The 26222-nt window shown below is 28.5% G+C and overlaps 2 protein-coding genes across 3 annotated transcripts in view; one reads left to right on the plus strand and one right to left on the minus strand.

Moving 5' to 3' along the window:
• Positions 1-4740, minus strand: part of eIF2beta (eukaryotic translation initiation factor 2 subunit beta) — a 43214-nt gene extending 38474 nt beyond the window's left edge. The window contains exon 1 of one of the 2 annotated variants that reach the window (XM_075372609.1): positions 4555-4740. In XM_075372609.1, the coding sequence (XP_075228724.1) occupies positions 4555-4572 (18 nt within the window). In that variant the 5' untranslated portion in view covers positions 4573-4740. The remainder of the gene's footprint in view (positions 1-4554) is intronic. The other variant, XM_075372610.1, reaches the window with a different exon arrangement.
• Positions 4741-5198: 458 nt separating this feature from the next.
• Positions 5199-26222, plus strand: part of ago (F-box and WD-40 domain protein 7) — a 46461-nt gene continuing 25437 nt past the window's right edge. Inside the window, exons 1-5 of the mRNA XM_075372839.1 lie at positions 5199-5227; positions 10291-10377; positions 17732-18254; positions 21021-21112; positions 23700-23811. Coding sequence (XP_075228954.1) covers positions 17760-18254; positions 21021-21112; positions 23700-23811 — 699 coding nt within the window. The 5' untranslated portion in view covers positions 5199-5227; positions 10291-10377; positions 17732-17759. The remainder of the gene's footprint in view (positions 5228-10290; positions 10378-17731; positions 18255-21020; positions 21113-23699; positions 23812-26222) is intronic.

The following is a 26222-nucleotide window of genomic DNA, read 5'->3' on the forward strand; positions in this document are numbered from 1 at the left end:
AGTGAAGCGTATGCTTCCAAGTAAATTGAAGCGCCATTTAGAAGCTAATCACTACAGCATGGTTGGCAAACCTCATATTTTTTTGCCAGGAAGTTATAGAACTGAAACAAAAAAAAATATGTATATTTTTTTAAGACTGCATCAATACCAAACAATCCTTTGCTAGCATCTTACAAGGTGGCTTACAGAATTGTGAAATGCAAGAAAGCCTCATACCATCGCAGAAGAACTTATTCTACCGGCTATGTAGATATGGTGAACTGAAAATCATGGTTGGCGAGTCTGCTGGAAAGCTGCTTTTAAAAGTGCCTTTGTCCAATAACACAATTAGTCGGAGAATACAACATATGGTGGAGGACATCAATGATCAATTAATTGGAAAAATTGAAGGAGTGGAATTTGGATTCCAGCTAGATGAGGCTACGGATAATAATAAGGATGTTAATTTGATATGATGCTAAGTACGATTTACAAATGGTAATAATAGTAAAGAACTTCTGTTTTGTAAGAAATATCATTGCAGGAGCGAAGGCTAAGGACCTGTTTGAGATTCTTGATACATTCATATCTGAAAATAATTTGAATTGGCCTAAGTGTATTGATGTCAGAACTGATGGAGCTAGCTCCTTGTCTAGCTGTTATGGAGGATTACAGGCACTTATTCCAAGCAAATCACCAAATGCACTGTAGACCCATTGCATTATTCATAGAGAAGGACTTCTCTAGAGTCTTAAGAGTCCTGCACTGAATCAGATGTTAGAATGTGTGGTGAATGTGGTAAATTTTATAAGATCTTGTTCATTGAAAGCAAGGTTTTTAAAAAACTGTTTGGATATGGGAGCTGAACACTCATTTTTGTTGTACTGTAGTAGTGCACAATGGCTCCCTCATTATAATGTTTTATCACGTTATCTTTGAATTGCAGCAAGAAATTTTTATTTTCCTGAAAGAGGAAGGATACAAAGATGCAGATGATTTTTCTGATGCCGATTATTTAATAAAACTACTATAGTTATGCAAAGTTTTAAAAAGCTGAATTCCCTTAATCTCTCTCTGCAGGGAAAGCATGTACCTTTTGAAGGCAATGAGGAAAAATATCAGCTTTTATAAAAAAAAAACTCAAACTATGGAGAAGAAAATTGAATGAAGATGCAGGCAAAGACTGTTTTGTAATATTGCAGCAATTTTTGACAATGTTAATAAAGTAAAAAAAAAATTGAAATAATGAAAATAAATGAGTTTTATTTATTTTTATCTCTTCCTTATGAGTAATCATACTTTTACCTAGGGTAGGGTGCCGTGACTTGGAAAGGTTTGGTAACCAGTGTCCTAAAGCATAAAATTATGGACTTGGATGTAACAAGGTGAATAGTTTCAACCAAAAAAATGATCACAAAATTTTCTAAACAAAAAAAAATAAACAGGGATATTTATCACACAGATAACGGTGGAGAAATTCACAATGACAGGACATTAAGTCGACATAATTTTAAACATTTGACAACCACTGTTATATTATATTACGTTACATAAACAAATTTACACGATAAAGAAGTTTTAGTTTTATTAGATTATAACATATATTTTTTAAGCTCCTGATGATGGAATTTTATTCTGAAAGCGCTTGAATGTATATATATAAAAGAATTGTTGGTAAGTGGGTTTTTAATTATTAAACTACTTATTACTACAGTAAAAACTTAACTTTTCCTTCTTAATGGACAAACCCATCAGTTGTAATAGATAGCATTACATCTGGACATTACATGTTCAATCCACCAGTAAAGAATTTTTTTTGAACAGTAAGTAATATCTCAAATTATGTTTTTTATAATTTTTTTTACAGGATGTACCTATAAAATGTATTTAAAATAAAATTCTTTTTTTTTTATAAATTTTCAAAAATTGCAAAATTTTGTTTTATTAGACAATAGAAATGCATGATGCTCTACAACTACTAGTGCTAAAGAAATCTGTTAGAATTCATTTTACGGGGCTTTATCCTACTTAAACTTAGTTGTAATTAAAAAAAATGTTTGAACCTGTTTCAAAATTTTCATTTCTTAAAATCTCAATAAAACAAAAAAAATTTTCTGTTACAGAAATTATAATTTTGATGATGGTAAAATGATGGGTTCATAAGAAAGTAATTTTCCAACAATACTAGCAAGACTAATATAATCAAGGGCAACACATTGAAAAAAATAAATTTTTTTATTTGTAAATCTGTAATACTGCTTAAAAATGTAATTTTAATTTTTTTATAAAAGCTTCTTTTTAGTTAAAATTGGTTCTATCATGTTGCTTAATGTAATATATTTACAGTAATATAAAGCATTTATGATACACGACCATCCAAAACAGAGCAGCAAAAATGGCTGAATAACAGAGAATATCCAGAAAAAATGTTTAACAATCACAAAATATTTAAATAAAAATAAAATAATACATTTTTAGTCGTTTTTTAACAAAAGTATTCAAATTAAATCACACATATATGTATCAAAAGTTTTTCTGAGAATAAAAATCATTCCTAAAGCTTTAATATTTGTTTTTGCGTAATGACAACTGATTCTGTAAACAAATTAAAACAGTGAAGGCCTACCTTATCCTACCCTACATAAAGTCATGATTGGCCATAGTCCAAGTGGTTTGGATTGTGTTTAGCTAATCATCACTTTCAACTCTGGTTGGTTGATTGCATCGTTTTTTGGTTAAGAGTAGTTTTATAGGTTATTTAATGTTTTACAAACTTCTTTTACTTACTTATTATTATCGTTGTTAATATTGCTTTACTAAGTTTCATTCTGATATTAATTATATCCTTTATTGCTGGGTATGATATAAGAAACTGATAACATAACAGTTTATTAACTTTAACTGTGTAACTAAAACAGAATGAATTAGTAAAAATCCTTGGTTTGGGAATACATTCATAGGAAAATACCAAGATGAGAGATTACAACTTATAGCTCCATTCAGCAGTATGTACAAAACGATATCTGACATATATATATATGAATGATGCAAGTCACTTAACAGTTTAGTATGTACAAAACGATATCTGACATATGTAAGAATGACGCAAGTCATTTAACAGTTTATAACACTATTGATTATGCCAGGGAAAAACAGTTGGTAAAGTAGGTATAATTGAAATAAAAAATCACAATAACATAAAAATTAGTTGAAAATTCTACCTTACTTAGATATTATGAGTTAAACAAATGTTACTTAACAAGTGCTATTTATAATTGGATAATGCTATTTAAAATACATTCATTTTCTCCATAAAATAAATGAAAGCAATATTTCTCATCTGAACTAATTAATGCTTTATTATCTACATTTACTGATGTATTTTATTACTTGATCCATCAAATTGAAAGAAGTTGAATCTAATGCATATCAAGCTAAAGTAATTTAAAATAGGACCTATGGGGCTAATAATGCAGTATGGTGATATCTAAACCTGAAAAATTTGCAGAACTATCACCTAATCTCTGCATAGTGGTATCCCTGATTTTCACAGAAGTTTTTAAATATAAATTCCAGAGGCTTGAAACATACAATATAAACGTAATCTCTCACTGGAAAAAATTAATAAAACAGTGGATAACTGTAATTGGGCATCAGCCTATAGTAGACTGAATAAACAAATAGAATGAATATAATTACCACTACAAGGTTTAAGGAAAGTATTAACTTTTCAATAAAAATAAAAAATTAATAAATATAGCAATAGAGAAACCAAAATGTTAACAGTAGACTCATGTAATAGTCTAAGAACAAACGCTAAATTATTTGATGAAGTTATGTAATTTGTAAATCATAGAGATGGAAAAATAGTTACAAACTAATAATTGTAGTCTCAAATTTCTTAAAAAGCATGATAAGACAATCAAAACTCATTAGAGACAAGTTATATCATTATTTATTATCACTGCATCTATACAATTCCATTTTAGAGGAAACCCTATAAAATCAATTTATGAATTTCTTGTATCATGCATTCCAAAACCATAACAGATTAAAAAATATAATCTCATTCATAACTTGCATCATCAAGACAGGACTTACAAAACTAATACATTTAATGTATGGAGCACATTTAAAAGGGGTAAACATATGAACTCATTTAACCTCCTCACAAGGCATGACTCGAATTATTTATAATGAATAATATAATAGGAAAGCTGTATCAATTACCAAATGAACGATAAATCTAACAACACGGAATGAATATTTCACTACGAAGATAATCACTTTCGGTTCATAGTCAAAGGTAAATTACTAAAGGCAATGAGAAAAAAAAACTAAAAAAAGAAAAACGTGCCACATGCAGTACCGAATTTCAATAAGAAAATTAATTTAAGTAAAAGAAAAGAACTCTAAATCATTAAGAGACCAAATAACTGGACCGTTGATTACTTATAATTAACTTTAAATGTTCTATATAAAACTAAACCGGTAATATAAGCACGGTACAAAATAAAATAATACATCTGGATGAGGTTGATGGAAAGTTTAGTAATTAATAAAAATGCTACTTACGTTCTCTTCTTCCGTCATATTGTGTTTAACTTAATAAAGACAGACTAAATTAATAATAAACTTTAGAAAAATTGCACAAATAAAAACAATAAACGCCTAAAATTAATAATTCACATACGGAGCACGAACAAATCTACTATTGCATCAGCCTTAACTTGCTGCCATCACCATCTAGTACACATGCGAAACAGGTTAACCTGCATTTAAAACATCGTGTTCTGATGTAACATTTTTTAAAGATAATTAATATATTTCATAAAATACTCCCTATGAATAGTTTTACACTATATTACGCCCAAAAAAATGTCTAATTTTATGAATGTATTTAAAATATTTAGTTTTTTTGTTACAATTTTCGCAGTATAATTTTTAAGGCATTAATAACCTGATGCTTTAGCTTTGAAAATTATGCAAACTTGCAAAATTTGAACACAAAACAATATTTTAATTGGTCAAGGATTAATTATTTATACACTGTAAAAACTGACAAGTGAAAAAAATTGTTTAGTTGATTTTTATTTATTAATTGGATTATTTCTCCTTAAAATTTATTCTGCCCTAAACAGTATAAAAAAATGTATAATTGATGAGAATTTTCGTTTACAGTGTGAAGGTTAATTAGGCATCACTGATTTTTGTAGGACCGAGAATAATGGAACTCCCATGTTGATAGGTTAGTCTCTCGCTGAATATTTTCTGTTTTTCAAAAATTAATTTGTGTTTGTTGTTCATTGTAGTGTTTTATTAATATAGCTAATTTTATTCTCTCTTATGGTAATTTATTTCATTTAATATTTTTTTAACTTTCCATTACGTTTCGTACTCTAACGTCGGACGTGACTGGACATTGTGGCCTTACAAATCATTTTTTTATTCTCTTTAGGTTAGATATAAAGAATTATAAAAATGAATTGTTTATCAGATTTGGAAAGAATATACAAATTTCAGTTAACTTTGCACTATGATCAGTTATTTCATGGTTCATTTAATTTAAATGAAATATATTAGTGAATTGCAGTTGTTCATTTGTTGTGGTGTTTTTTATTTAGGGGAATAAAAATTGTTATTCTAATGTGAAAAAAGACAGTTTGTGAGTTAATTATTTGTATCTTGTTGAGTGTTGTTTTATGTCTTATGTGTGAAGTATCGTTATTTGGAATCAGTATACAAATGGTCTTTGGTATGTACTCCAGAAAGTGGTTTTCGCTTTGCTACTTTTTCAATTATTTATGAGTAATATTGTGTTTTGTTAAATTCATTGAGTTAATATTACCTGTAGCACTTAAAAATTAGTGCATTAAACTGTTATCCATTAATGAAGGTGAACAGTTAACAGGTATTAGAAGAAGAGTGAATTTTAAACACAATGTAGTGCGATTGTAATATTTTCATTCAAGAGTCATTATATAAATGGTGTGTATTGTAGAATACATTGACTTGTGTGATCTGGTTAATCAACATATTTAATGTTAGGTAATGTCAGTATGCCTCTTTTAATTCATTCATTCTTAAATATTGAGTTATTTGTGTATTAATTATGTAAATTAAATTATTAGATTGTTCTGATGTCATCATATTGATTTTTTCCTTTTTTGTTGAGTGTATGGTGGTGGAATTTGAACTTTTTCACTTCACTATATACATATTCTGTGATGGATCATTACATTTACAAACCATCTGATTTGTCAGCATAAAATTATTATATAATATGTACTTTAACTCATAAAAAAAATAAATAAAACTCTATTATAATAGTAAGTAAAAATGATATAATAATAATAATTCTATTTAAAATAAATTTAGGTCTATGGAAAAAACACTATAAAATTATAATTAAATTAATAATTTATGTAAATATAAATGTATAATAGTAAAACATAATATTAGAAAAATAATTATAAATGATTTCTTTACTTACGTTACTCCAGCAAGTTTTCAGTATTCCCCGTGATATGTCTAGTACACATGAAATTCATAAAAATAATTTGGAGTTTACCTCTTGCAATTATTGATGTGTATTTATTTCAATTAATTTTTTTCAAGATTTTCATTTTTATTGTTCTTACATTAGATTCTGTAATTTAATGGTTGCAGTTAATCTGTTGTGAGATACAATTGCTCAGAAAAATTTTATATTAAAGCATGCCATTTAAGTTTGAGAAAACAAAGCATTAGGTGATGTATTGTTGTTTCATCTTCACAGAACTGATTATTACTATTATGTATCAGTATATTATGTCTTCTGAAATACAACTAATATTCAGCTCTACAAATACCATCTTTCTGTTGACCTCAGGACTAAATGTACTGTGAATATCATCAATTACAGAAAAGTAAATTTGGCCAGTACATATTGTACTCCATGTGCTTTTATATATTATGTCACAACACAACCATAATTAAAGGTACTCATAGTAAAAAGCAATAAATGAGGTAATTTTTTTTATGAATCAGTTTATTATGTACAAACTATTTTTAGAACACTACTACTCTAGATTAAGGTGTTTTTTTATAAGTTAACTTCTAAATGTCTCCCTCTACATTTTCTTCAATTGTCTGCAATTCAAAAATAACAGATTTGAGTTATGATTAGGCTTGATATTTTTCATACTTTCAAAATTCATTTCTCACCCATCACAAAAAAGTAGAGCTTTAAAATTGGGTGACTACTTGTTACTGTATGTATCACTAAGCAAAGATTAAGTTTTGAATAATAGCTTGAAGAGGACAAGAGAATAATTAATTCATCAATAGAGAAATTTTTATTTCAAATAATATTTCTCTTAAAAATAATTATTTTTGTTAAAATTGTGTTTTTTTCATTGATTTCTGTAAGATAAATGACGTTTAGTAAGATAGTGTATTTTAAATTATCATAAATTTATCACTATAATTTGTTTTACAGAAGTGTGCAGTAAACCCCAAACAGTATGATGATTCGAATGTAATTTAATTTAGAATAATCCAACTGAGAAAAAATCACTTTACTTAAAAATGAAGTAAAAGTAGCTTTTTTTAATACAAAGATTAGAAAATTGTAATAAAATAATATATTACTCTTAAAAATTAAAATTAAAAAAAAAAAATGTTAGTTATTGCTTTATTAAAATTTCATCAAGTAAACAGAAAAAAATATTTGTACCTCAATGTATTTCTTCAATACATATATATATTATCTATATGTATTTTTTCAAACAGATGCTGTCTTTTGAACTAGTGTCATTGTTTCCAAAATTTATCACAATATCTTCAATAATATTTTCACACAAATTTTGTCCACTTCCCATGCTTTTTTTCTTCTTTAATTATATGTTGAATGCAATTTTTCCAAGTATTTGCAACTACTCTATTAACAGCTATCAGTAGATATTTTTTAACGCTTTACTTAAATGTGTTATTATTCCCAATGTAGCCTTTGACTTGTGCGCATATCTATTCTGTCAGGTTAAAATTGCAACGGTATGGAAGAAGATCCAAAATGACACAATCTTAGTTTTGCTATCATATCTATTTTATAGTGAATATTTTTATTTAACTGAATATATCAACTTTATAAGTGCTGCTTTTAATATAAAGTGTACACGATTTTCTTAATTTTAAGAATTTTGACAATTTCTGATTTTTGGGTTGAAGCATTTGGAATTTTTTCAGTATTCAGGCAGTGCCATGGTGCATTATCCATTACTATGATGGATCCTTCTGCAACAATTTTTTTAAACCACTGCATAAATTTTCATCATTCATTTCATTGTGATGCCCTTAGGAAGATCTGGATTAAAATTTCTGTAAATCACCATTCAAAAACCATTTTCACTTCATATGTGCATTACTATTAATATTAATCGTTTACCATTTCCAGTTGGGGTTTTCAACCTAGTTGACAAATCTTTCATAAAAGCGTCTTTTTATGCTTGTTATTTCTTTACCCACTTACACCTTTTTGTGTGCATGTTCTGTGTTAACCCAAGTTTTAGATGAAAAATTGTCTTTCCCTCTTCACAAAATCACTTAATTCCATTTAAATATTCCCTATATCATTAAATAATATCTTCGCATTCCAGACAATAAAGAACTTTTTCAGGACATGAAATGAAAATTAATTGATTTTAAACACTATGTAATGTACTTACAGAAAAATTTGGCAGTTCCGAATATGTATTCACAGAATCTAATATTTTCTTCAAGTTAAGGAAGCTAATTATTGAAATAAAACAAATGTGCTTTTTTTCTGATAGCGGTTTTAGTAAAATCATCCAACTTTTCAGTTGTTTTCACATGCTTTCGAGTCTTTTAAGGATTATAATAAACAAACACATGCTTGTGTTTCTTTATTGTATTAAAATTGTTTTCTTCTTGTCAACACCTTTTGCACTACTTGCTTTTCGAGCAGTGTCTCTTTATCTTGTTTTAAGGTTATATTATATACGTTGCTGATTATTATTATTTTTTGAAGCTATTTAAGGGTTTTCCTTGTTTATGTTTCACAACAGAATCACTCATTGTTAGAACCCTTTTGGCACAAAAACACAGGGTAAATTAAAATTAATGAAATTAAACTGTTATAAAAATGAACTATAAACTGAGTGTATTTTACCAAGAGTGAAATACAGTAATACTGAATGAAATATTTTCTTTCACTGAATTAAATGATGTTGTTATTACAAAAACTGAAACAAAATTTTTAATTGCTTATCATCAGCAATCAGCATGCCATGACACCAGGCAAGTGATAGCTTATACTATATTATTATACCCATAAAACAATAATTGTATACTCAATGACACATTTAGTTGAAACTACAAGTAGCACACACCGTGGCTTTCTTATGGGAGTTTATAACTACTATTCACAATAAAAATTTTATTCAGTTGTTGGCAGTTCATCACACCATCACCTAAGGTATCAATATAATTTCACAACATTTTTTTATAACACATAATAACAATATAACAAAGTATAAAAATATTGATTGAGAATGTTTGAAATGTAAAGGAAAAGATTTCTGTATGAATCAGAACATTAAAATCAATCATTAATCACAATTAATTATCAAAATGTGTCAATTGATTTATAAATACATACATATTAAAAAGAATGATGTAATATGCATTAATGATAACAATAAATACCCATAAAAATGTTAAACAGTATGCAATATTAATTGTAAACATTTCATTTCCTTTTTCCACAGCTGATCATGAATTGCAATTTTTTTTAGATAAAAAGTAACACTTGGTCAATTCCATTTAAACAACTCTCAACTAAACGTGCCATATAGTATATTTGCATGTAGGTGTGACAATGATTCAGCCCAAACTACTGAGATATAACTCATACATAAGTTATATTTATATTTGCCGCACCGTTTCATGACTCAAGGATTAAATGTGATTTTATCATAATCTATTCATAGGATTTAAATAAAAGCTTCAAGTAAACAAAACAATCATATCTAACGTCAACTAGAAGAAATTAAAACAATATTTATAATATGTTGTGTAATAAAAAAAAGTAACTCAATAAAGAAGCAAAAACTAATTTGCTTAGAGGCGAACAGAATCCAATTTATGCAGGTTCATGAGTTTTATGTCTCATGGCAGACATTACCTAATAGATAGCAGTCAAGGCAATCTGTTATAACTGCGTATGATGCAAGTGTATGTATGTGTGTTTTTTAATATTTTAGTTAAAAATTCTAAGTACTATTGTATAAATTTTTGTTTTTTGGTGTGTAGGAGTTCGGGAAACCCATGACTGAAAATAGTTTTAAACCTTTAAAGACCCAATGGTGACTACACTATACTGTTTTATCTTTAAAATTTGTGAGTAATTTTGTATTATTCACTTAATATACATTTAGGTTATAGTAAATATTTATATAATTAAGTAACACGTGAGGGCTGTTATAAGATTGACTTAATTGGATAAAAAGCTTGTACTTATCTTTGTAATTGTACAAAAAAGTTTATTTATTATTATTTATAATAAAAGAATTTAATTATTTTACTTGCACATCACGTTACTTACATACACATCATACTCATATTTTCATTCATCAATGAATAGAAAGCTCAGTTGATGCACAGATTGGGTATGGTTTCCTGGACCGGCAACTGGCTTCTTGCTATCTCCTCCACTTTGCTAGCACTAGCTTAGATAACCCATGTAAAACTATTGTGCATTTCTTATTTACACTTTCTAAACTTTGTTGAGTAATACTTGTAGGCATACATTATTTCCAGATTCCAGTAAGCCTTCCATTTCCAGTACTTTAATATTGTAATACTAGCTGTGCAGACCTCATAAAAAAAAGTCTGGTCCCAAAATATATATTAGCTATTAATACCATTCGTGATTGTTTTGTATTTGGAGTACCAGGTAGTTTCCAGAGTTTTATCTTGATGAAGAAATTGTAGTTGTTGATACCAGGTTCAGGCTATAGTGATGGATAGGAAACAACCGATTGAATTGCCCAAATAAGTTCATTTCAGGATCTAAGAAATGAAGGTTGCATTGTTAAACAGGAAAACAATTAGCCTATCACCATGCTGGAGTGGTAGCATTTTGGCTTTTCGTCTGATTCCAGGTTTGAATCCTGGTCAGCATGACATTTTTTATACTTACAAAATTTCCATTTTTTATTCCCATGGTGAACGCTTCAAGCTTATGTGGTGAATTAATCATAAAAAATAAAAATACTCGTCATGAGCATCTTACACTACTTTCCTTAAATTTGATCTTAAAACTGTTTTAATTTGTGTTTCATAATAAATTTGAAATTATTGTGTTCCAAATTCCATGGGATTTATCTACAAAATTCCCTTGCATAATTCATCTATCATAATTGAATGTTACCTCGTTTTACCATGTCTACACATTTGTGTACTTTCCAAATTTTCACTCCCAATTCCACTTATTAATGTCACTTTAACATTGTTGTTACTATACACACAGCAAAATCATGAATGGATCTTAGTGATGGTATATACTTCCATTTCCAATAAACAGAGTATGCCATACACATCCCAGTTGATAGATTTCATTTTAAATCAATTGCTGCTGTACCAGCACTGAAAAAATAGTTAGCAGATGTGTGTAATGAAATTATAAATTGCTATTGGCTGCAACCCATAAATCGGTTTGGCAAGCAGTTTATTTTCTTAAGCCAGTCAGAAGTCAATGTTATAATGGCTATTATGTACAATAAATTAGTAATAATACATACCAGTAATGTAGACTGTTCTTTTGTTTTGTTAGTTCTTGGAATCATAAAAAGAGACTCTGTAAAAAATATATAATTACTGTACCTTATTTTAATTCCGTCAGGTAATCTCATTCTTTGTGTCTAATGACACGTTTCAGTAATAAATTCCCATCATCAGATGTGACTATACTAATCTCTTATAATAGGCTGTCTTGAAGGTATAAAAAAAAAGTTTTTTTTTCTGTAACACGAGATTAGGTAATACATTAGCACGTGATGATGGGGAACTTCTTAACAAAACGTGACACAAAGAATAAAGTTGCAAGGTGGATTAAAATTAAGGTGTATGTATATTTTATAAATACATTGAAGCAATCTAGGAACTGTTAGAAATTATACTACATACGAGCAATAACTGTATTTGAATGTAATTAATCCTTTTACATATTGTGAGTATAACGTGACATACAGAAACGCATTGAATCTACTTTTGATTTTAACTAATTCAATAAAGAAACAAATATTAGAATTACTGTATCATTATTGCTCTTCTAAGATGAGCAATTACATTAATACAATAAATTACATAATGTAATTTATTACATTATTATATTTGTAAAATTATTTTTATTACAGTAAACCCTTGATTTTTCATATGGGACAGATAGTCAACCGAATAACAAGACTGGTTATCACTAACAAAGAGGACTGGTTAAGTGAAGTATTATTGTTAGTAGCATTTTTAAATGGCTAATAAATAAATATTTTATTTTGATTGGTAAATAGATTTAATTCTCTTCTAATTCTAATCACTCTTCTAATTTTTTGTGGTTGTACCTAAAATTACCATTATCTCCGAAAACACATCTGCATTATCGTGTTTTTTTTAAACTAAACGATTAATTTGGTTTTTTACCAAAATACATATTATCAGTTTTAATGAGAATAAACATAAGTTTATGAATCTTAACAATAACATGTAGAGGTATTTAGAAATTTCCACCTTCAAATACGGTTAAGATCAGACTCACTGATAATGGATGGAACTCTAAATTCAAGAATTAAGTTTGTATCCACTTTTATGAATATGTTTTTAATAAATTATTATTCTCTAGTGAACACAGTCTCTTTTTAGAATTTTGGTGTAATTAAATTTCTTGGGTGTAAAAGAGTTAAAGTGTTAAGATGTCAGATATAATATTTAATATTATATTATTAATTTTTTTATATTAACAATTATGGTTAATTCATTTTTCAGTTTAGGGCTTATAAAATATTAAAATTGTTGACATGGAATTACAAATAAAATAATCTGAGTCATTTCATATTTCAGTCAAATTATAAAAAACAAAAAAAAAAAAAAAACAAGGCACAGGAGCCTCTAAAAGGAGTGAAATTGTTTTGTTAGATTATACAGATTGACAGATTGCTGGGTCAGTGCTAAGCAGGTCTTGCCATATCATAACCATATGTGTTTACCATTGTTTATTTGATTTTTATTCTTATGTTCTTATCATATTTGATGAAGCCTTGCAATTAAACCAGAGTGTATTGCATTATTTTGTTTTTCTACAGCCCCACCCTTTTGTTTGTGTTACATTTGTTGGGTGTGGCCACATTTCAACTTGCATGGTATATAATTGGCAGGCACAAATAATGAACAGAATTAGATATAGGGGATCAGATATTTTCTTTCTCATTCCTTCGTTATGTATTATTAACTGATTATATTTTTGTTGTCCCTAAATTTTATTATAAATTGTGAATTGTAAAATTTCACATTTTTTTTTATAAGATTTATATTTTTTTAAATTAATAATTATTACTTGATAATAAATATTTTGTTACATATTTTGGCAAAATAATGTTCACAATGTTGGTAAACTAATTTTTGTAGTTCAGATTTATGCAAACATACAATGTCTGTGAGTGTGAGAGAGATAAAGTGAGAGAAATCACTTTCCCCCTCACTCACTCTTTCTCCCCCCTGTCAAATCAGATCAAATAAGAGAGGCCTTGTGATCATTTTTATTAAAAGATTTTTCAATCCCAGTTTTTTTTTGGAATAATGTTTATTTTATTAGGTTATTAGATATTCAAGTTTTTATTACTAATTTTTGCATTTTTACCTTTTAGAGTGAAAAATTTATTGATCAGAATTCTAAAGATATTAATTCTTTATTGATCGTAAAATTATGTTGCAATTTAAGCCATTGTTATATACTTAACAAAAAATAAAAATTGTTAGCTGTGATATATGATTATTACTTATACATCATATCACATTATACATTGCATTAAGTACTGCTTGTATTCATTATTCAAAAGCAAAAACAAAATTCAGCAATTCACCACAGTACAGAACCAGTTAAGAGCTCTTGCCTTATTTTTTCATTTTTATTATTCTCCCATATGTATCAATAGCACTTTTGAGGAATTCCTCATCAGTTGATTAAAATTAAAATTTAAGAATTACACATTAAAATACAAAGTTATTACATGTGTAGTCTTATAATTAAAATTTTTTAAACATCATTGTTTGTATTCATTATCTACTGTATACTTTAATTTAAAGTTAACTAAACATCAACATTTATGTATCAGTTTATACGTATTAATGCCATAACCATAAGGGTTTAAGGCAGTTAGACATGGGTGAAAAGTCGCTCCCGAAAAAAATGGCATAATTTATCCTTATCCTAAAAAATAACAAACATTCCATGCCAGTGATTCTAGGGAAAGTGAGGAATGATATTTTTTCCATTGCTTCACTCAGCCAAATATACAGTTTCTTATCAGCATTCCAAGCCCATCAAAATGCAGGTAAATTCAGCCCTGTAAGTGATATCTTCACTCTATTTACAACAGGGCTTGGATGTATTGGATGTGAACATCATTACTCTCAGAGAAAGAAAGTGACTAATGTTTCTTGTACATCATTTGCTTTACGTGTTTCAAGTCATAAGAAAGACTAGAAGAAAGTGTAAAGCATAATTGTATATCGGTGTATTTTTATTATTGCACATTTTATATTAATTATGCTTTTCATTTCAATGTATCCACTCAAATACAAGCCATACAACATTATTTACAGTAAATATATTTAACATTATTAGCTATAAAATGATTCTGTGACGTAATAGTTGTTATAACATTTTTATTAGTAACAAATTTATTGGTTATAATAAAAATTAATTGTCTTTTTTTGTAATAAATACTAATATAATTAACATTATTAATGATAGTAATTGGCTCCTACTGAAAGGGTTTTCAGTTGATTTTTAAATAAGTTGAATTTTTCTTTTTTGAGTGAAAATAAGTTGATAGATGATTATAAAGTTTTATTCCTGAATAAGGACTTTTTTTATAGTGTGTAGTTCAATGTTGAATCGGTTAATAATTCTATATTTCATGTATTGTAGAAATGTACTTCTGCATTTCTTCCCTTTCGAATTGTTAAGAAACTGTACCGTAGAAAATGAAGGAAAAAATAATAGTATTAAAATTTTGAATTAAGATTTGTTATAATGAATTTCAATATGAAAATTATTTAATGAATCTTTTTAAATTTTAAAAATTGTTTTCTTTATATTCAATGAAATAATTCTTTTAGACTGTTTTATAAAATATTAGGTAGGAAAATGTTAAGAAATATTTGGACATTTAAACAAAATTTGACAATTTTCATGTTAGATAGATTGATCTATTAAGCATATAACAGATTTTATTTGTGTGTTATTTTCTTATAGGCTGTTTTTAGTATTAAATCCAAACATTTTGTTAAATGTTTTTAATTTTTTTTGTAAATTTCAACATTGATAGTTTTCTTTTTTTAATTTTGTATAAATACAATAAATATGTTTTAAATAGTAACAATTATATGATTTATAAGTGCTAACCATTCGATTACGCTAACCACCAAGCTGACCTTAAATGTTTGATACAATCAACATACCATTAGCTGCATTTACTGAGAGTATCATGAAATTTTCCTAGGACATTCGTAACCTGTTCTATTCATGAAAATAATGGAAAAAGTTCACATAAACATCTATTCTAAAATGCTTCATTTTCGTGTTACAGCTAGTGAAAGATTTCACTCTGATTTCAGCTACCCCGGTGAAATAAAGTAATACTGAAATTTTTAGGAATTAATTAAGGAGCAGAATTAGTGATTTTATATTTTTGACCTGAAAGAACAAATAAAATGGCGGGTGAAGTGAGCTCTGTGGTCATGTGGTTGGCCCCAGGAGATCTCAAGGAACCCCTGAGTTGGCTCCAGGATTTGCCTAGGCTGACCTGAGCCCCAAGGATCCAGGCTCTGGCTAGACAGGCCAGCTAGTATTTATACATATATTGTCACAAACAATCAAACCTCATAATCATGGGAGTTGCTCATTCAACAGGAAGAAATGCTCTGGATCATCCTTCTCAATTTTTTTTTTCAAAACAAATGAAATTTTTACCTGAAGCATTGTAAAAAATAATACATAAACACGTTGCACATTTCTATTTTATTTATAACAAGCTGAACCCAGCAATGCTTTGTTGTTGCTAGATTTGAGTTTATATGTAGATTAAATGAACACAAATGAAAGTTTGATAAAACATTATAGAACATCACAAAATTTAACCTTTCCTTTTTTCCCCTATTCCAATCTTCACCTCTTTCCCTTTTTCCCTTCTATGCTTTTTCGTAAAAATATTTCTTTTCACATAACTAATATATATATTCTGAATATGAGCCAAATCAGACCATAAATACAATTTTTTTAAATATCTCCAGCCCCCTCACCACCACCTAGCGAGTCCAAACTAATTCAGAAATCTTCACGGATGTGCACACAATAACTCACGAAAGTTTCATTACAATTGGATGAACGGTATAGAAATGTATACAGGACAAACAAACATTTATTTTTATATATATATATATATATATATATATTATATAAAATTTATTGGTTAACTTTTTGGACCAAGCAATTGTTTCTGTTGAGAAGGATTTCCAATTATTGTATTTGATTAAGAAATGTTTTAGTATGTATATTATTAATAATCAGTTTAGGATCTGTTGGCTTGAAAATTTTATTTAATTTATATTGTAAACGTAATTAAAAAAAGTCTTTTAGAGGTTTGTGTGTTTGATTGTGGTTTAAAAAATTTTAGTCTAAATTCAATAGCGTTTTCAATTTTTTTACGTCCTTAACTGGAGTTAAGTTACAGACTAAATATGAAGTCCCAAGACAGATCTACAAGAAAACAACTAGCAGATGATGCAAATTCCACATTACAAGTCAAGGAAGAAGGAAGGGACAATTAATTCCCCTGTCTTGGAAAATTGGGGTTGTTTGCCATCTTACTTGGGACTACAGATTTATTCTTAGTAATGACAACTTTTCTTTGAATCTGTGTGATAAATTGGGGTTTCCTGCTTACTTTGAACCTTGCAAAGTTTTTTTTTTCACATATCCTCTACTTTCTAATGGCCATAACAATTCCCTCATAGGCCAAAACTCTCCTAAACTTGATATTTTTCTTAAGAAAACAGATGCACAGCTATATTTTACAATAGTCGGTATTGTCAGTGCACATCATTTCAGAATATGATAACAGATTACAAAGATAACACACCTGTACAACCGGTAATTGTCACAGTCAGTCTGAACCCAATGGTCATTAGTTACTTCACATGTTAAGTGAAAATTTGGTTACTTTTTGATTGAGCCATGTATGTCTGTAATCTGTGACTGATGTATCGATTAGGTGCATTCATCAACAGTCGTGCAAAACATATGATGCACTACATTAACTTATAGAAGAAAACTTCTAGCTACAGCACAACAGTTCTTTTATCAATCGGTGTACTAGATACCACATGTTTAGTGGTTACTATTTTCAAGTAATTTATAAAATAACAGTTTAATTGTAGTGAGGTTTTCTGTTTATGTGGGTATTTTGTTTTTTTCCAGCTCCAATCAACATCTAGAAGACAATAATATGGCTGCTGCATCAAGCTCAAGTAGTGATGCAACTGCTACAACAGCTTCCGGAACAGCTACAACAGCTTCAACGGAGAGAGAAAAGACTGATTGTACAAGCCCAAGTCCTACTGAGACTGAATGTCCAGATGGAGCCAGAAGATCTTTGTACGAAAGTATTGCGGCTTCGTGTGCGACTACAACAACTACAACAGATACTGCATCATGGTCTGTTAAAAACTTATTAGAATGGAATAATAACAGTGATGATGGTGAGGGGGAGGGGGATATGGAAGAAGATGCGGGTTGGGAAGAACCAGATACAATTGATGAAGAAGTGGGGGGTACAGTTGATGGTAAAGTGGATAGTGGTGGTGGTAGTAGTAATAAAAGTGGAACTGGGGACGTGGAAGAAGATTTAGAAAGAAGTGGTGCAGACTTAGATGATAGTAGTGAAATCAATAAATCAGTTAGTAATAATGGAAATACGAGTTCAGGTTGTAACCATCCTTTGGTAAGTTTTTTCAGTTCATACTTTTTAATGTATCTCATTAAAAAAAATGTTTGTATTCATCGGAAGAAAATCCTCCGCACGATGAACTGGTCTTTTTTTTAAACTCCTTTCAGGAATAATTTCAAAGGATAAGATTACTTTGAAGAAGGAAATTTTTATCTGGTTCCAGTGGGGTTAAATTTGTTTTTATTTATTTATTGGTAGCAAATTTATTCTGTAAATACATATGGTGCTATCATATCCAATAGGATATGATAGCACCCCATTATTTTCTAGAAAAACATTTATTTTTGAAATTCATTTTTAAATTTTGGTTTTAATTTTTCTGATTTGTTTCACATTATAATCTGAATTTTCTTCCTGCTGGCCCGAGTGAACTGCTAGAATATTTCATTAAAATATTTCAAATAATCATTAATTTCTGCTAATTATTTAGGTTATTCGATAACATGGCCATTGTACAATTTAAGTTTTGTAATATTCTTATAAATTATGATAGGTATACCAATCATTTTTATTATGGTTTATGGACCCAAATTGAGTAAATTAATTGCAGGTAAAAATAAAATGGATTTTAAATTCTGAGAAATAGGTTATGTAGACTCGATAATGATTTATCGCCTCTATGTAGATATTTTATATTAATTAGTTTTGTGTATATAAGTGTAAATTTTGATATCTTGTAGATGTTAACATCTTTTTATGACTATATACTTAGTTTAGAAATAAAGTTGAGCCCACCTTTAAGCATCCAGAGACTTTAATAGATATAGAAGTACTATAAAAAAATGTAAAGTTAATTTATATAGTTGAGAATGTGCAAAAAAGGAATTATTTACCATATCTTATGTTCTCTTTCATGAATCTTTTGATTATTCAGTATGAAGATTGCCCTAAATCTTCATATCTATTTATATCCACATTTCTTTTATGTGCAGCCATGTATATTGACCAGACTTTTTTTAGACCTTTAAAAAATACTTTTTTAACTGCATGGAGATTTGCTTAGAGAATTTTTTTTTGTAATGTTATGCAGTTCCTTCATCAGTGATATTTCAGGTAGTGGTAATAATAATAATAGTAGTATTTATTGGCTCATTATATTCATAATTGTGCTGCAAAATTGAAGAAAAATGGGCTTTCATAAAATTCATATTATTGATATAACTTTTACAAAAAATATACAATTTCTTTTATATGCACCTAAAATTAAAATGCAGGCTTTTTTCTTACAACAGTATAATGATTTTTACAATCGGTAAAGTGCTTGGATGTGTAACTTTCTGTCATAAGTGTAAAGTCAGTTAAGCTCTCTGTTGTGTTATTTGATCTAAGTGAAGTTTTATGATACATTGTTGGTTTTTCCTGTTAATTAAAATTGTGTTTAAAAGAAAATTTTATCATGTGAAAATCTACATATGATCAGATTTTTAAATATAAGAAATTCTGGATTGTAGGAATCAGTAGGTAAAAAAAGAAATGCTTGTTGATAAGGTTATTGATGGATCAAACTTGAAAAAATTCATCATATTTAATGAAGAAAGATGAAATGTTCATAATAAATTCTGTTCCATGCAGTTGTCGCCTGAAGAATTTCTAGCAAAATATTGACTACAGTTTTCTTGAAAATAGAAAGATTCACTGTGGATGGATTGCACAGTTCATTTTCTCAGTTTGAAGGTCTATGATACACTTAATTCTGTATGAATATTTGGACAGTAGAATTTTGCGCTTGGTGGTTCCTGAGAAGAAAACTAGAAAAAGTAAGTGGAAATGACCTTGACATACCGTGATCAATAAAAACAAGGGAACAATGAATTTCTTAATCATATTCTTACCGGGGATGAAGATTGCACTGGTTATAAATTAAATGCAAATCACAATGGGATAGGATTTTTCAGTAACTACTTCAAAAGTGAAGCTATTTTCTTAAGTTTTTATGTTAATTGAGCACATAGAAAATTGTAACTAACAATTTCTGAGATACAAAGGCCTTTTACACTGAGTGGAACTACAGTAATCCAAAGGTTTTATTGTGATTACTTGACCTGCTCTACCACCCAAAACTAAACAAAATGACAACATATTGTCATTAAAATTGTCGTCAACATATTGTCGTCAAAGGGGTACATCATTATTTTATTTCACATTAACTCTTTTGTGCATTTGATTACAACTCAAAGTTTGCTGCAAAATTTTGGCCAAAAGTATTAAAACATCCGTACCTCCATTCACCCCTTCCATCACAACCGATTTTCTAAACTAAAAGAATTTTTAAGTTGCAATCATTTAGGTAGGTAAGTCAAAATAGGGTCTGAATTATGAAATCAGCATATTCGATTTCCATAATGATAAAACAAAAAACTAATGAGACGATATTTATTAAATTTTAATGATCATTATTTAGAAAAATAAAGAAAGATTTGTTGCAGGTAAAATTTAAATATTTTTTATTGTTACTTTTTTTTGAATTTATTACAGCCAAATATTTTTTTACTTTATAGAGAAGCATATTTATAATCGAGTGTTTTTTCTTTTAAGTTCCTAACACTGTCACATACCTAAGATGAGTTAAAAATCAAAATACATGACCTGCTCTGACAGGCTGAAAAAATAATTTATTTTTTTAAAGATCTAAAATAGTAATATTTTCAGTTGATCATTTGATAGATAAAAATTAGAAAATCAAATTGCTTTATAATGAACTTAAAAGAGAAAGTAAAATTATTTTATGATTAATCAGTGTTTTTTTTTTTTTTTTTATAGCGAAAACGTAAACAAAATGATAGTCTGCATGATAGTCGAAATGGGCTGCCATGCAAGAAATTTTTTTCTGAAGATAAGACTGTTTATATGAGGTAATTATCTTTCTGCCATGTCATTTTGTTAAAATATTAAAAAAATGAATGTAATTAAGACTATTGCATGAAAATTATTTTAGTTTACTTAAAGGAATTTTTTTTATTTGTTTGTTCTGATAGCTTGTGGTATGAAGTAATCCGCAGCACCATGATATCTTAATTAGCTTGCTGTTAGTTATATGTGTAGCAAAGCATTATATATGAAGAAAAAAGTAGAAATTGTTATTTGTTAAAATATTACTCGTTTGTGGAAGTTTAGAATGTTAAACTTAAACCATACAAATTTAGAAAGTATAAACATACAAAGGGATGGTTGAAATGTAAATGCACAGTTGCAAAAGAAAAGAGACAGTGAAATGAAACAAATATGACATAGAAATACATTTTATTTTCGTAAAAACAGCAGTTATTTTTCCGCTCAGTCACCATTTACAGCTACAAATTTCTCCCAACAGTAAACCAGGTATCTCATTACATCAATGAGGAATGCTAGCAGTCTTTCCTTGACTTGGTACATACACATACACATCTGAAGTGTTTTAACATCTATATATATTACCCATTTTACAGTCAACCCAACTTCCAGGTAGTTGGTCACGTAAATATGTTTGGAATCTCAGAACACTGTCAAGAGAATTTTTTTTTCAGAGGCATGTGTTTTGATTTTGGCAAATCATAGTGCCGGTATTCGACACTGTAATGTTCCTTTTTTGTTGTAATGATGACCCAAGTTCCATCTCCCATCCATTAGTGAAATGAAAATCATCTCTTATCACAATAATATTTCAAAAGCTGTACTGTAGCTCAGTTGTGCAATAATGTGGTTATACGTGTTCTTTTGTTATGCCTATCTGGGTGGGGATGTATTGTTATCTGATGCGACAGTCATATGTTCATCCATCTCCTTTGGTGCTTCTTATGAGTCATAGAAACTGGTCCACCACTGTGAGGTTGATCATTAATATTTACTTTACCATCTTCTGATACATAAAACTTTACTGCCTACCTACTCTCAGTATTTTGATCGATAATTTTATTGCCATAAAGACGTTTAGATGACGAGTATCATTAGGATTCACTTTTTCTGCTGTTCAGAAAAAATCAATCACTGTAATTCATTCACTAACTTGTATCATTGTTTTAGACACATTAATATATCAGGCTTACTCGACTCCATAACATTGATAACATGACAGAAAATGAGAGGGCATATAAGTCTATGAATTTTGGAATGTTTGTAGTAGAAGAGTGAAGCTACAAGATAGCAGCAGTACACATTTTGTTCTTTTGTAGCTTTGTGTAAATTTTGTTCTCCGCTACATTCCAGTGTGCATTAAATTTCAGCCACTACTTGTAAATGTGTAGTAGTTCTATCTGGGGTATCTGAAGTTGTGTTTGCACTGCTAATAATACAGTGTACTTTGACAGGTTGTCATAGGTGCCACAAGCCAGTAGTCACTTGTTCAGCAATCTATCTCGATCTTTCACATCAACTGAGCATTCTAAACTTTGACAAATAAGATATACTGTAATATTTTAATTGTCTGTTTATGACTGTTATTTTTTTTTTTTGATAGACAGTTATTCTACCATAGTTTTTTTTTATTCTTGAACCATCTTGATTCAGATGAAATGAATTTTATATGTGGTTACCGCTCTGTGTCACTTGGGTATAAACCTAAGAAATTGTTTTGTATTCTTATTACATTATCCATTCTGAATTAAAAATTACAACTCCAATATTAATTCTCCAATATTTAATTATTTTAATGATCACCAACTATTTTTTCTACTTTGGTAATATTTTATATTTTTAGTTATTCATTAATATTTGAATCGAGTACTTTTTTTATATATATATATATATATATATATATATATATATATATATATTTTGAAAATGGAAAATACCCTTATTTTCAGAAAGTTTTAATCGATAATTGTGCTTTGTTGTTTGAAGATGGGTAGAAATACATTTTTTTTTTTGTCTTCAATCATTTGACTGGTTTGATGCAGCTCTCCAAGATTCCCTATCTAGTGCTAGAAATACAAAAAAGTCAAGTAAAAAATTTTTTTAACACTTTCAATTTTCTAATTGTATTGTTAAAGATCAGTTCTGTTAGCGCTTTTATATAATCAGCAGAAAGACGATTAGTGCTGGCAACCACTGACTTGTGAAATGTTGGTTTTGAATTTTAAAAAGAATGAATTCCATCTCTGTTATCTTCTGCACGAATTATATATGAGATTAGAATTTTATCACTTACTGCTTTTCTGTAATTTTTCAATATAATGTGATCAACAACTACCAGCTACATTATTAAGGCTTGATTTTTTTTACTAAGTTTTCTTATACTGGTTTTTATTGAATTTGTAATAAATATAATTCCAATAATTTTTTGTAATTTTTTTCAAAAATATCTATATTGAATTTGTGGTAGAGCCAAGAATATTGGGTTTCATTAAAAACATATAATTTAAATAACTTACTCCTCTCACAATAGTTATAATGATTTTTATTAGATATTAATTAAACTAATAAAATGTGTGCAATTATATTTTAATAGATTTGTTTCTTTTTCAGCTTAAAGAAGAAATCTGGTGAGTCAGTAGAAAAGAGCAGATTACCACGCATTATTATTCCTTCTAAAGATAACCCACCTCCTGAAATAACTGACTGGTTATTACAATTTCAGGTTAGTGTACTATTCTTTATATATAGTCTGTAATTGTTTTTATATATATCTGTAATTGTATTTATATTTAAACCCGGTATAGATTTTGTTGTATCTGTTGTGATTTAATTAAAATTCAGTTCAGTTCAAGTGTGAACAAAAGAATCAGTCATATTCATAGATTATGAATGTTTTAGGTACATTTTACGTTTAATTATTTAAATATGAACAAAACAATGTTGGTCTTATTTGAAGAAAAAATTATAAATGTGGAATACACACTGTGCTACAGTGGACTTAATGGTTCAGCAAATGTTAAAGGCCTTCTTAGTATCTGAACAATGAGTTGTCTTTTTTTATTTTCATCATGAATATTCTTTTTATCAAATTAAAAAAAATTATTTTTTTTATTGACTTTTAATGAAAGCATTCTTTTAATATTTTTTATGTACAGTAATTCCATAATATTCATGGATTATTGGCAGCACAAGAAATAAAAAAATTCTTGAAAAAGTATGATTTTTCAGTAATTACCATTTTTTTTTAAATTATTTACTCTACATATAGTACAGTAATCTTTTAATCTAAGAGCATTGAAGGGAAGAATAAAAATCGTTTTCCAATTTATGGAAATCCGATCAGAAAGCTTGGGCATCAACACCCCTTTTCATTGAGTGGTTATTTATTTTTATATAAAAGAAGTTGAACTTTATTTGTAATCTTTGTTTTTAAAATGTTACTTATGATAGGTAATGCTCCTTGATATTCAGTAAGATAACATTTTTACATCTTAATGTAGAAATGTTATTTCTGCCATGAAATGTGGCAGCCCTATATAGCCATTAGATCAAGGGATCGTCGCTGTCTCAATGCTTAATATTTACAGTATACTTTCAGCAGACTGTTATAGATAATGGAAGACAATAAATCTGTGTTACTCATGTGATGCCGAAAAAATTATGACATTGTAGAATGCATTGCCAACATAAAGGAATTTGTAGATGAAATTAAAACATCAACAATCAGTGCTTGCTGGTGAAAATTATGGCCAAACTTTGTTTTAGAAGACATTGCCCTTGGCTCTAATAACGTACTGTTCTAAATTATGTAACTAGCATATAAAATTAAAGACTAAGATTTCAACGAAATTGAAGCATCAGTCAAGAACTTATGAAAACGAAGAACTCATAGAAGAAACTAGAAGAGCTCTGAACTACCCAGGCAAAAGAGAATAACAAAGTTTAAGTTACGCCTGTTAATTTCATGTCATTGAATGGAACTTTTAGTTTAGAGTTAGCAACATTTCTACTTCATTCAATGAATTTTAGATGTCAATTTATTATGGCATTGACACCCTACTATGAAGAGTTTAAATAACATAAAAAATTAAAAAAACAGACACAAATAACAAACATTTTTAACAAAAATGCGTTCGTTTGGGTTTTTTATTTATTTAAAATAAAAACTTTTTGTGTTTTAGGATAAAATTTTGTTGACATTAGTATTACTGAACATAATTTCAATTCTCACAATAAAGCTGAATGCATAAATTAGTTCAAGTATAATACTTATTTAATTTACATGTATTTCTAATAAGCATTTATCACATATTACCATTTTTCTGTATGTAACAATCCGTTTGTGTGTGATTTTAAAACATAACCCACTTTTTCCATAAAGGTAAGGTTTTCATGTTTGTGGAGGAACATAACACTTGCGAATTGCAAGGAATTACTTATACAAGGTCAGTTCAGAAAATAACTGAACATTTTTAATTACACGCCAACAGAGATATTTAGTGACGTGTGGTTGGCAGCATTGTGTCACATAACCTCCTCTGTAACCTGATGTTCTTGAATTGTTGATATCTTGTTTATTTTTCGTGTTATTGTTAGTTAAATGCAATATGTTTAAGTGTTAGTAACAATTTTTGTAATCTATGATTTTCGGGAGCAGTGATCCAATGTAAAAGTTTGTGTGAAACCGGGAAAAACTTTCACAAACATTTCAACTTTTGGAACAAGCTTACAGAGCTATTGCTGTGGGTCATACACAATGTTACAAATGGTTTTCGTGATTTAAAATTGGTCATCAGTTGATTGAAGATGACTCTCAACCAGGAAGGCCTTCTTCAACTTATAACACCTCCATTCAGAAAATCAATGATCTGGTGTGTTGCAAATCATCGATTGACTGTCAGAGAAGTTGCAGAAGGGGTTAGCATCTCAATTGGATTGTGCTATGTAAAAGTTTGTGTGAAACCGGGAAAAACTTTCACAAACATTTCAACTTTTGGAACAAGCTTACAGAGCTATTGCTGTGGGTCATACACAATGTTACAAATGGTTTTCGTGATTTAAAATTGGTCATCAGTTGATTGAAGATGACCCTCAACCAGGAAGGCCTTCTTCAACTTATAACACCTCCATTCA

This window comes from Lycorma delicatula, chromosome 8 (assembly GCF_047948215.1).
Source record: "Lycorma delicatula isolate Av1 chromosome 8, ASM4794821v1, whole genome shotgun sequence".
NCBI classification, from domain to species: Eukaryota; Metazoa; Arthropoda; class Insecta; order Hemiptera; family Fulgoridae; genus Lycorma; species Lycorma delicatula.